This window comes from Gopherus evgoodei, chromosome 18 (genome assembly GCF_007399415.2).
Source record: "Gopherus evgoodei ecotype Sinaloan lineage chromosome 18, rGopEvg1_v1.p, whole genome shotgun sequence".
NCBI classification, from domain to species: domain Eukaryota; kingdom Metazoa; phylum Chordata; order Testudines; family Testudinidae; genus Gopherus; species Gopherus evgoodei.
In genome coordinates, this window is record NC_044339.1 from 22,425,734 (window position 1) to 22,438,434 (window position 12,701).

Below are 12,701 nucleotides of genomic sequence, written 5' to 3' on the forward strand. Positions count from 1 at the left end.
GTGGAGCTTCAGCCCTCAGCATCGTTCTTTCCACTTTTATAAGCAGTTTGTTCTTATTTAAAGTTTCTATATAAGTTTTATATGTAATAATAGCGAATAGAATACCAAGGAAGCTCTCCTCACGTGTTGTGATGCAGTAGGGACTGTCTGTGTGGGGAGTGGGAGAGCAGGGGAGGACTTTAGGGGATGGACGATGCCAGGGCCTGTAACCTGAGCTAGGTAAGGGAGGGGAAAGGTCAACACCTTTGCCCAGGAAGGAGGACAAAGGAAGGGAGTGGCAGGAGGGAAGCAGTTTGAGTTTGGGCTTGGGGCTGTGTGGGTGGAATTCAGGGTATCCTAGCTAGGATCCAAGCACCCTGAAAGCCCAGAAGGACTCGGTGGAGGGGTCCTGACTGTGCCTGCAAGCTCTGCTGTAGTCTGTGTTCCTGTTGTCCAATAAACCTTCTGTTTTACTGGCTGGCCGAGAGTCACTGTGGGTCCCAGGAAGAGGGGTGCAGGGCCGGACTCCCCCACACTCCGTGACATGTGTATAACGCTATTTCTGTTAATACAACAGAGACGCATCCCAGAGTATCCATAGGAGAGCTTCCTTGTATTGTATGGGCTGCACCACTCTCTGTGTTGTGCCATAGATTATTCGAACAGCACTTCGGAGAGTTGATGTGCATTATTAAACTCATATCCCAGGTTTCATTTAGAAGCCTTGAATTAATTAGTTTTAAAATAACATCTTGTTTTTTTCCTTTTAGCATAGAACATTAAACACTAACTGGAACCAGGAGCTCCACTTACTGTCCTTTTACATCTCCCATGGAGATGTCAAAGAGAAGTTACAAAAACTATGGTCTTAATCGGGTATGGCACTTTCAGAGGCTTTGTATAGCCTTACCCTGGAGCTTAGTATTTGGCTTGATGTGCATGAAAAAACAACTTCACTGTAGCGTCAGAGGAAAGTTTGTGATAAAAAAATACTGAGTTATTTATTAATCTTTTAATCAGTCCAACATACGTGTAATCTGTGTCAATCTGCCAATGGAGTCTGCAGTCTATAGCATATCGTCAGGTTAGATAAACCTGATAAACATCTCTGACTTTTCAGCTGTGCAAAGCACAGAAACATTGTTCTCAGATGCCCTTTCTGCTCTTGCTCTCTCCCTTTGCATATGAAAAGAGCTGTAGAACAAAACTGAATCATGCATTCCTGCAGAGAAATCCCTGTTCTTACCACTTGTTCTCTGTTTTTAGCTCATGATACCGGGCTTGTGACTCTGCAAGTTGCCTTCAACAATCAGATCATCTCCAACTCTGTGGTGTTTGAATATAAAGCTAGAGCTCTACCAACCCTGCCTTCCTCCCAGCATGACTGGCTGTCCTTGGATGGTAAGGAGTATATTCAGTGTCCCTTAACAAAGTTTACCACATGTGGGAACAGTGGGGTAAAGAGAGCAGCTCCTCATGTGGGGGTGGGGAAAGGAGGTGTCTCTTCGCTGTACGGAGTTTCTCTTGCTCAGTGTTTCAATATAACTCCATTTCAGAGAACATTTGCTGAAATTTCTCAGTTTCTTTTTGGTGTGAACAAAATATTTAGCTGGGGAGCCTGCTGTGGCCCAAAGTTTGATCCATTCAGGGCGGGGGTAGGGGGGTGGAAATCCTTCCTGTGTAATAGAAAACTGACTGTCCCAGAGAAAGGGGCCTGACTGGTCACACAGTCAGGGCCAGCCCCAGGCATGCTGCTCCTTCTGTCAGAACTCTGAGCTTTGTCTTGTCAGGAAACATTCTAAAATGTCCCTGGAGCGGGGTGATCACCCCACTCTGGCCTAGAAGGGCTTAAAGCAGCCTGGGAGAGGGCTGGGGCAGAGAAAAGCTGGGCTGATGGGAAAGCAGCCACAGGTGTAGCCAGTGCAATCAGGGCCCAACTGGCCCTTATAGGAGGGCAGTGAGCCAGAAGTAGGTACAGTCTCTCTCTAGCTTTGAGAGGGAGGGACCTGGCTGCAGGGAGCTGAGAGAAGGTGTCTGGAATGGAGCAGGGCTGGGGAAGGCCAAGGGAGCTGGGGAGCTCCAGCCTGGAACACACACCCCCCGCCGCCCCAGCTGTGGCCTAGTGGAAGGCCAAGTAGGTACTGGGGTTGCAGAGGGCAGCCCACGGGTAGGCAGAAGCAGCAGATCCAACCACCCCTTGCCTATGATGAGTGGCTTTTACACTGCAGTCTGCCCCAGTGAGCGGGGGCTAGATGGTGACAGGCAGTAGCCCACGACTGAGGCAAAGTGGGGATAGAGGGTGGGGCGTTCTCTGGGGAGGGGAGACCCAGATCTGTGGGGTATTACCTGGGGGGGCAGGACCCCAGGTAAAAGGGCACCGGGGTCTAGAAGCAACACAGGGGCCAGCGGCAGCGGGAGACTGGCCTGCAGAAGGCGCTCCAGAGACTGGAAGAGCTAATTCACCGAGACATCCAGCAAGAAGCGCTGCAGGGGTGAGTCCCACCCTGTCACAGTCCCATTGTTCCCCCTTTCTGCATAAAAAAAGTTTTTGTGTAACTAATTCAGTGGTTTACAACCATTTGTTTTCATTTGTGGACCCCTAAAAAATTTCAAATTGAGGTATGGACCCCTTTGGAAATCTTAGATATAGTCGGCAGACCCCAGATTGAAAACCACTGAACTAAACAAAATACAGATGGGAAGATGGTGAGTCAGTGCCTGGAGAGAGACTCTCCAAGAGCAAGGCAGGGCTGATCCACACCTTCTGAATGCATTCAGGACCCGCAGCCCTGATGGATACAATCTGTGGTATTTATGGTGTCAAATTTTACTTTAAAATCGTGATTTATTAAACAGCGCAGACATAGATTATGCCAAGCAACTGAGAGTCTCAGATGCCATTGCAGTCTAATTCTCATGGGCCTGCACAACATCTGTGAGCAGGGACGAGGTACACGTTCTCTGCATGTATGGTTAAAGGACATGCTTTTCTTCTCAAAGATTCTAAGATGCTGCCTCGTCCCCCATTCTTAGTGGGAATGGGGTGCAAACTATAAAATCATTAGTTACTAGCCAGGTAGTCTGAAGCTGAGTCCATCTCTCCTGCCCTGATTTGACTGATCACAATAGAATGTGGTTACATTTTGCTAGATATCAGAGCTGATAAATTATTGGCAACCTCAGTGGGAACATGTGCTTTTCCCTTAATATTTAGCTGGTAATTCTGTGCCCCTCAAAAATTCTTTGAAAAGAGACTGATTGCAATAGAACAGGGTTGTAAGAAGGATAGAAAGGGAAGCAGGGGAGTTCTCTACTCTCAAGGGTTCAGCATTCCTGCCAGGGAGAACTGAGTTGCCACATAAAATACATGCTGCCAGCAGGTGTAAAACCTGTTGAGGAAGAGAAGAGATTTTCAGCTGCTGTTGAATGCACCCAGGAGGCAAGTGATCCAGTGACTGGTTTCAGTTATTTTTGTAAAACACTGACTGCTGGAAGCTTGTTGGTCTTCTCTTCAGCTAAGCGTTAGACAAGTTGCCAACATTAACTAACCGGACAGCCACTTCATTTCTCTTTCTGTCTGTGATTGCCAAGGAGATGTGCCTTCTAGCTCAGACCCTGGAGACCTAGGGAAAGTAACTGATTTGTGGTAGCAACCTTGACAGTCTGGAAAGAGACCATGGAAAGGTTACCATTTTTTCATCTCTTAGTTCAAGAGAGAGTCTTGATTTGCTAGGCACTGCAACGTATTCTGTCCAGTTTTAGAAAAAGTCCTAACATCACTGTTTGTTGATCCATTCATTTGATGATTTTTGTATTCTCATAAAATCCACTGGGCAAATCTGATTTAGCAAAATCCCCACTATTCAGAGAACCAGTAGCTAATAAAGAGAGAGAACTGATGTAAGTTATATAAAAGAAGTCAAGGGAGAAGTAGCTTGTACGTACGCATTATATGCCATATTGGAGACTGGAACATGGGAAATAATGGGTTAATGAACTGGTTCTGTTAACTCTTTAGTCCAGTGGTTTTCAACATTTTTTCATTTGCGGACCCCTAAAAAATTTTGAATGGAGGTGTGGACCCCTTTGGAAGTGTTAGACATACTCTACAGACCTCCAGGGGTCCATGGAGCACAGGTTAAAAACCATTGTTTTAGTCAATTAACCTCATACTATTCTGTCTGTCTGGTAAAGATGTGGCAATCATTACACAATAGTTGCTTTTGGAAATTGACCTTAGGGGCATCTTTATTGGCTATTATTTTAAAAAATGAGTTGTTATAATTAAAACAGTCTGAAGTAGAATATGTTTACTAGTGTGATTGGATGTATAATACATTCCCATTGGACATAACTAATTAGAACTGTTTCAACTCAAACTTTATCAGGTTCTTTCTTTATGGTGTATGATGAGTCTGAGCTTGATTAGATGAGACACTCAGATGAGGCAAGTTGCCTAGCTCTGGTGTCTTGTAATGGCAGAGCATATAGCACCTAGAGACTATTGTGGTTGATGCATTACAAATATCTCAGACAGATAAAAATGAATGCAAGAGAAAGCTCAGTAGAAACCACTTTAGGTTGCTTTCTGAGAGAGTGATATGTACGTATGTGCTGCATTTGAGCCAGAAAAGCCAAGAAAAGATAATTCCTCTGAACCTGTGTGTGTATGGGGGGGATTTTGGTGGTCTATTACATTATCTTTCTATGATTCCCCATTATTATAGCAGTGTACTGGTCACAAGTTCTGTCTACATACCTACCTACCTGTGATGAGTTGCGCCCCTCCCCCTTTCTGGGGTGCCACCTGATGTACTGGGGTATCACTGAGCCCGCCTGTTCCACCAGCCTGGGCTCCCTCACCCAGTCCTGCTGAGCCAGGCCCTTAAGCCTCCTCCAGCACATACAGGTAGGGACACACCCAGCTGCAGAAAGACACGGACACTGAAATCAGCACTGCCTGGGAAGGCTTCAGCTAAGGAATTGCGCAGCATGCAAGTGCATTCTCCCTCTGGAGAGTAAACCCCAAAATTGCATTGTCTTGCGCTGCACAGAGACCTCTACAGCATGAGCTCATTGAAATTCGCCCCCTCCCTCAATGTGGAAAGAGAGATTCACAGCTCCTCCCCCCCCATTATGAATTACATAAACTGGGTTTAAAACAAAAAAGTTTAAAAAGTACAAGAGGTAGATTTTAAATGACTATAAAGGATAGGCAACAGATTAAAGGATATTGCCTTAGTAAATAAACAAAAACCGCAAACTGAGGTTAACACACTAGATAGGTAGGATATAAATTAGCAAATTCTCACCCTGAGTGATAAACAGGCTCGCAGACTCTCAAGAGTCCTTGGCTTTCCCAGGTTTTCATACACAAGCTAAAGATCCTTCTAGCCTGGGACCATCTCTTCCCACAGTTCATTCCTTGCCCTTCAGGTGTGTTGTTGCAGGGAGAGTGAGGTACCTTCATGATGTCATTGTCTCCCTTTTATATCTTCTCCCCACTTGCTAGAAAACTCTTTTGCTGTGACCTGGGTCAAACAGTTCCCATTGTGTAGTGCTATCTCTGAGAGATTTCTGTTGTCCACAGATTCTGGGGTAATCCTTGTGCTTGTGTGCATTTCCTCAATAAGCCATTAACATTGTTTGGCCTTTTTTCTGTTGTACCTGAAAAGCTGCTTGTGGGTGTTCCCAACGTCACAATATTTTTCAGTAACACATACATAGCAAAACTTCATAACTGCACATACAGAAAAGATACATGCATACAAATAGGATAATCATATTCAGTAAATCATAACCATCACAGTGATACCTCACTTGCATATAACACATCTTAGTTATGCCATATCTGTATCATAACACTACCTGTATGAAGAATATGGGGTGTATGGTCACACAGTGTACTGGTCACAAGCTCTGTCTACCTACCTACCCACCCACATCACCAAACTATCTGAGTGCTCATGGTTTCAGTTTCTCATAACTTTCTGATTTTGGGGGGGAGCCTACATTTTCGAGGTCTTGTCTGTACCTACAAGCAACTTTTGGGAAGTCCTGGCATTACTGGATCAACCATTTTTGAGCATGGTGTGCATGTGGAAAAATCACTTTTTCTGTTATCAAAATACAGTCATGCTTATGACCTTTCCATGTAGAGCTCTATCAGCAAAACAGTTTGGGGCCGGGTAATAGCCCTTGATGAGGAGCCATGTGTAACCATGTGCCAGAGGAGGAAACTGAGTTTGATTTTACCATGTTCTAAACATTTGAAAACCATGCAATCAGCATGTGCTGTAGATGTGTTTCACTGAGCTGGAAAAGGGTGCCTGTTACATATGGGTGGCTGCACTATACAAGGAGAGATTTGTAGGCATCAGGCTATCACTGGTGCTGATAAACTCAGGTAAGGGGTTGTTTCCTCAGGATTTTGCCATGTGGCAGAAGACTCTGTAGGGTCATGGAAGGTGTGAGGAAAAGAAGGAACCCCACTGTGCTGCACAGGAGGAGCATTTAGTGTCCTCGGCAGCTCGGATCGTGCTCATTTGTTCTGTCTGAAATGGACATCACTGTGCATGTTACTTCTTGCTGATTGGTGGTGCAGCCTTTCCTTTTTGTCTGCTCTGTCTGATTCTCTTAGCTGAGTTAATCGTCTCTCTTCCTTGGCAGGGTGAGTCATATATTTCTGATGCACACACACAATTTGTTTATGGGCTTGTCATGTTGTATCTGTTGGCTGCTCTTTTGTGTTTTGCTAAGTTATTGTCATTACGTTGAAATGTGTGGAAAGATCCTGTCTCAGGGGTTCCCATAGTGTGAAATCCCTTCACCCAAGTTTAAGGGGCACCTAGTGCTAAGAGCCCTATAATAGCTGCAGGGCAGGTTCTGGAAGCAATATTATCGTCGTTAAGTATACTGTCCTAACACTCCAAGGCTCCATCAGAATCATGGGCCCATGGCAATGGGAGTTGTACAAACAGAAAAGCAGAAAAATCACTGCCTCAGAGAGCTTAGGCCCAGGTTTTACATGTATTTAGGCATTACTCCACTCAGCATTGCAAGGCCTCATGGTTTAGGAGTATGTCTACATTGCAGCTGGCCGTGAGTCTCCCAGGATGAGTAGACAGACTCTGACTAGCTCGGCGCGAGCTAGAGGACTGAAACCAGCAGTCAGGATGTTGCAGTGGGTGGCAGCTCAAGCTGTCAAGCTCACCAGACCCCCTAGGCCTGAGTTTGGGTGGCTAGTTTGAGTCTCTACTGGAGCTGCAACATCTACACTGTTAGTTTTAGTACGCTAACTCGAACTGAGCTAGCATGAGCCTGTCTGTCTGGGCCAGGAGGCACACTCCGAGCTGCAGTGGAGACAGACCCTTTGTCTGATTTTCAAAAGTGTCTTAGGCTCCTAAATCCCATTGACTTTTACCTGGAAGAGCAGATGGGGGTATTCACCCACGATGGAGCAAGCTGATCATAGGTCAAAGAAGGACCTGCTCAGTAGCACTCAACCTTCATACTATAATCGAATCCCTTATGTACATGCTGGTTGCTAAGATTGTGCATCTGTTTTCTTTCTTAGATGGGCTTATTGTCTTCATTTAATTTTAACCAGCAGGTCAGATTTTGGGGAGCTAGGATGGGAGACCCAAATGAGTTAATGCTACTTCAGCTGATTGCCCCTTTTGTTGCAGTGGAAGTTAAATTACTGAAGACTGTGGAGAGCTAAAGATGGGAAGAGGGGATGTTGAGTTCCTTCAGAGGCTGAGCATTTAACTTCATTACCTTTTAAACTGTCCTGCTGGTACATCACTCCTGTGGCTGTATCAGTAGATCCAAGGTTAGTGAGAAAGGACCTGGGCAGGGCAAAGGGAAGAAACTTGGCACAGGGGAGGAGGCTCTTGCTGGAAATAGTCCCCAGGGCAGGGCCAGACCTGGAGTCAGGGCTAAACCTAAATAAGGATATGATGAAAAGACGTGCAGAGACAAGAGGACAGGGTCAGGAGGGAGATGGATAGAAATGAGCTGCAGTTATTACACTAAGACTAAGAGTATCTAGTTCAGTTTCTCGCTAGCATCTCAGCTGAAGAGTTTGGGTCCTGAGGCCAAGAATGGAAAGAGGGCAGATGGCAGGGTCTGAGCACTTTGCTACAGCAAAGGACAGATCCATTCAGTTCAAACAAAACAAGAAATTCTAAAACCTCTTATAGATATTCCAGCTTTTCTGCTGATTCCAGCACATGATCTGAGTGAGGTTATTAGAGTTAGTCTTACTAATCAAAGGTCTCCATTCTGACTGTTGTACTTTTAACAAAAGTTAATTTATACGGCTCACATAATCTTTGCTGAATTATAATTACAGAAAAGTGACAGCTCTGGCTGGCTTCCTTCTGAATGTGAGCTGTGTTTGTCAAACTACGAAATACTAGGTCTGAGTTTCTACATGTGCCAGATTTTGAATGTATTTGATGCGAAGGAATTAACCTGGGAATGAAGGTTCCCAGCATCCCCGGCACACCACTTTGCTTATGTGCATAGAGAGGTAGAACTGTTGAGTGATAAAAGTTCTCTGGACTGGCTGAGAAGTAGTTATCCAATCAGTTTCTTGATATTCCATGTTTTGACCAGTCATTAAGAAATGACTGTTTAACCATGGATTAGTCAGAATGAGCCTAATTAACTTGCAGCAGTGGTCAGCATACCCATTTACATGGCTGACACTATGCAAGAGCAAATATATACTTTGGCCTCAGGCTTAGTAAAACTGAGAGACTAGCGAGGAGAAATGGAAATTGTGAATCAGGGGACCTGAAAGGAGAAAATTTGCCAGGGAGAAAACACACCTAGAATGGAAGCTTGGGCAAAACTCGCCTTCATTGGCATGTACATGGATTTAAAGCTCATGAAACCAGGAGACAAATTGCTCTGGAAAGAGCTAGGAAGAGTGGGAAGGAGGATTTGGAGCCTTTAATACCTACTGCACATATTTGTAACTAAGCACTATACTGCACAAATTCTAATTTACTTTGTTTAATAGTCCACAGTATTGGCACTCCTTTATCTGCACAATTTGTGTCCTGGATCCCCGGGCCTCACTTTCTTGTAGTGCATACACATCTTCCAGTGTTGGGCACTGCGACACGTGTCCTAACACAGGGTACCTACTTGGACAACAGTTCACAGCAGTTTAGGGCAGGGAGGTGAAGAATACCACATCCATCTGAAACTGCAAGGGGGATATAGGTTGGCAGATTCTTTATCAGGAAAGTGGCTGGGACACTAGTATTGTAACAGTCCATCTATACTAAAGATGGGTGTCAGCAACAAACTCCAGTGGTCTCCTCTCCTCAGATGGAATTAATCAGCTTAGCTGCTAGATTAGAAAGAGCAAAATCATTTCCAACACCGTAACGTTATGGACCATTATGTGTTTATCAGGATACGCAGAGTAAAAGTGCGGAGTCCCTTTCTTTTATTTCTTATGGGTTTTTTAAACTAATTCAGCGCATGTTTATCTGAAGTCTCTCTATCAAGTGCATGGAGTAATTTTGTGAATGTGCCAATGTCTCAGGGCAAGTGAAACCCTCAAGGGCTTGTCTACATCAGAAAGTTGCAGCGCTGGTGAGGGAGTTACAGCGCTGCAACTTAGGAGGTGTACACATCTGCAGGGCATCACCAGCGCTGCAACTCCCTGTTTGCAGCGCTGGCCGTACTCCCGTTTTGTCTCGGGTGTAGAGGATCCAGCGCTGGTGATCCAGCGCTGGTAATCCAATGTAAACACTTACCAGCGCTTTTCTTGACCTCCGTGGAAGGAGGAAGCCTCTGGTAATCAAGCTGGTCTCCTTTCCCGGTTTGCTCTCTCGTTCCCCGAACCCCGAGCAAGCGGTTCTCCTTCCCTGCGGTTTGCAGGGTGGCTCCGGGAACGAGAGAGCAAACCGCGGCGAAGCTGGTCTCCTTTCCCGGTTTGCTCTCTCGTTCCCGGAACCCCGAGCAAGCAGGTCTCCTTCCCTGCGGTTTGCAGGGTGGCTCCGGGAACGCGAGAGCAAACCGCGGCGAAGCTGGTCTCCTTCCCCGGTTTGCTCTCGCGTTCCCGGAACCCCCCTTGAAGCCGCCCAACAGCGCTGCAGTGTGGCCACATCTAACACCACTTGCAGCGCTGGTTGCTGTAAGTGTGGCCACTCTGCAGCGCTGGCCCTATACAGCTGTACTAATACAGCTGTAACAACCAGCGCTGCAAAATTTTAGATGTAGACATGGCCCAAGACACCTCCCATAGCAAATTAGACCAAAAAACAAATGCACAGAGAACTGGGACATCCCACCCTATACCTCCTCCCCAAAACAGGCATCCTTGTACAGACAATCCTCATGTTCAAAATAATCTCAAGGAAAACATAGTCATCTTGTCCTGGAGTATTTAGGGAAGATTCTCTGTTAGTGATGAGGAACGGTGCTCCTGGGTTGCTCCTACTATTCGTATTAAACCAGAGACATCTTTGCATATAGGAACCATTCAGTTCACTGGTGTTAGAAAATCCTGATCTGCCAAGCAGTGCTTGGGATAATGCCTGTAGTTGTCTTTGCGAGCAGGAGCTGCTGTGATGAAAAGCTCAGTCCCCTGCAGCCATTAATCATCTTTTCATTACAGAGAGGGGCAGGGAAAAAATGAAAAATCCTCTGCTCAGTTCCCTGGGAATACTAGTGAATTTAGATGGCAGAGGGGTGGAAAATGGCCACTCTGACTGGGAATGCAGTTTCCTTTGTCCTGTAGCTTGTCTATGAGCCCAGGGTGCTGACTAGTGGGCAAACTCCCAATTAGAACTCCTTATGAAGTGGAAGTGTGTGAGATGTGGAGTTGGGGGCGGAGGACGTGGAGGAGGGGGATTGCAGCAGAGAACAAACTAGGGCACTGCTAACAGCAAAAAAAAAAAAGAAAAAAAAAAAAAGCTGCAATGCAGAGACCCTTCAGGGAAAAAGATTGAATAATTACGCTAACCATGGCATATCAGAGGCCACTGCCTTCCTGCACAATACTCTGAATGCAGCAAAACACCAGTTTATTTAAAAGGCCAGCAACTTTTCCCAGGGCTTAGAAGAGCAAATGCCAGCTTACTGTAATAAGGTCTAAATCCATGTGGATTCATTCCATGGATAGAACAGATCTGTGATTTCCTCTACATGTTCTTTTCTCTGTTTGCCTTAATTGTACTGTTCTAAATCCTAGCCCTGCTGTCAACTGCATAGACTTGGGGGGGAAAGATTTCAAGGGGAATTTGTAACTTGCAAATATTCACTTAGTTTTAAACTTTTGATTTGAAATTAATTAATGCAGAGGAACATTTTGGTTTACGCTACATTGTTTAGCACCCTTAATGATTCCTGCTACAGATACCACTGGAGGAAGAAGGCAGGGTTAATAAAATCTCTCATATTCCAAGTAAGCTCACCAAAGGGGAAGTCCATTTCCAACTTAGTCACACAAGGATCTCAGGTGTGAGCAATTATTCGTATAATATAGCTCTTACTAGCAGTTTTAGAATGGCTATATATAAACAACACAGTTTTAGGTTTCATATATTATATATATTTCTATTTTAGGTTTTATATATAGAGATTTTAAGGGATTATAAGAAATAGCATACAGATCACAGTTGGTTACCTCATAGACTCATAGGTCAGAAGGGACCAATATGATCATCTAGTCTGACCTGCACAAGGCAGGCCACAGAACCCTACCCAAGAAATAAAACAAATTTGCAATCTGAGTTCTATTAACTAGACAGGATTTGAATCAAGCAGTTTACAGATCCTCCATACACAGGTTGGAACTCCTTTCCAGGATGGGAGAATCCTCCCCCATTCAAAGTCTTTATCCTCCAGATGTGATTCCAGGTGTTGAGTTGGGGAGGAGGGGGAAATAGGAGTGAAGCCAAGTGATGATGTCACTTCCCCATTTTATCGCTTCTTCCAGCTTACTGGAAGGATCCTTTGCTGTGATGTGAGTCCAGCAGCCTCCATTGTGTACATGCTCTCTGAGAGGTTTCCATTGTATGGTTCCTGGGGTAATCCTTGTTAGTGTGTGTATTCCTCTTAATGGGCCATCTATACTAGAGATTTTCAAACTTTTTTCCTCGTGACCCATTTGAAGAAAATTGTTGATGCCCCTGACCCAACAGAATTATATCCGTTGACTAGAGTTTTCACAAAATCATAATATTGCAAAACATTCCAGCTTAACCCACTTTACATAACTAACGACTAGCCTTAGTAAGCCTATGATAAGGAGTGTGGGAGAAGGCAGAGGGTGAGGCATGAGGGTGAGGGCTCTAGGGTGGAGCTGGGATCAGGGGCTCAGGGCTGGGGCAGAGTGTTGGGATGTGGGGGGGTGAGGGCTCTGGCTGGGGGTGCAAGCTCTGGGGTGGGGCCAGGGATGAGCAGTTTGGGGTGCAGGCAGGCTGTCCCCGGGCTGGGGCCAGAGGACTTCCCCTAGCCCTCTCCCCACCAGCAGCAGCTAGCTCCAGGGAAGGGGCCTCTCTTTCTCCCTTCTGGCAGGCAGCAGGGAGCTCCGGGGGAAGGGTCCCTCTCTCCCCGCTGGAAGCAGCAAGCTCCGGGGACAGGGGAGAGGCCCACAGCAGCCCTGCAAGACCCAAATTGCTCCCCTCCCAGTTCCAACTCCTCCACCACTCTCTCTCCAGGTCCCTGCTGAGCGGCCCTTTAGAGCTGCTGCA

At 45.7% G+C, this 12,701-nt stretch overlaps 1 protein-coding gene across 9 annotated transcripts in view; it reads left to right on the top strand.

Annotated features, from left to right (window-relative positions):
- The window catches only part of CAMTA1 (calmodulin binding transcription activator 1), an 865,798-nt gene that overhangs the window by 768,014 nt on the left and 85,083 nt on the right, over positions 1-12,701 (top strand). For all 9 annotated transcript variants that reach the window (XM_030537782.1, XM_030537785.1, XM_030537786.1 and 6 more), the window contains exon 10: positions 1,246-1,380. In XM_030537782.1, the coding sequence (XP_030393642.1) occupies positions 1,246-1,380 (135 nt within the window). The remainder of the gene's footprint in view (positions 1-1,245; positions 1,381-12,701) is intronic.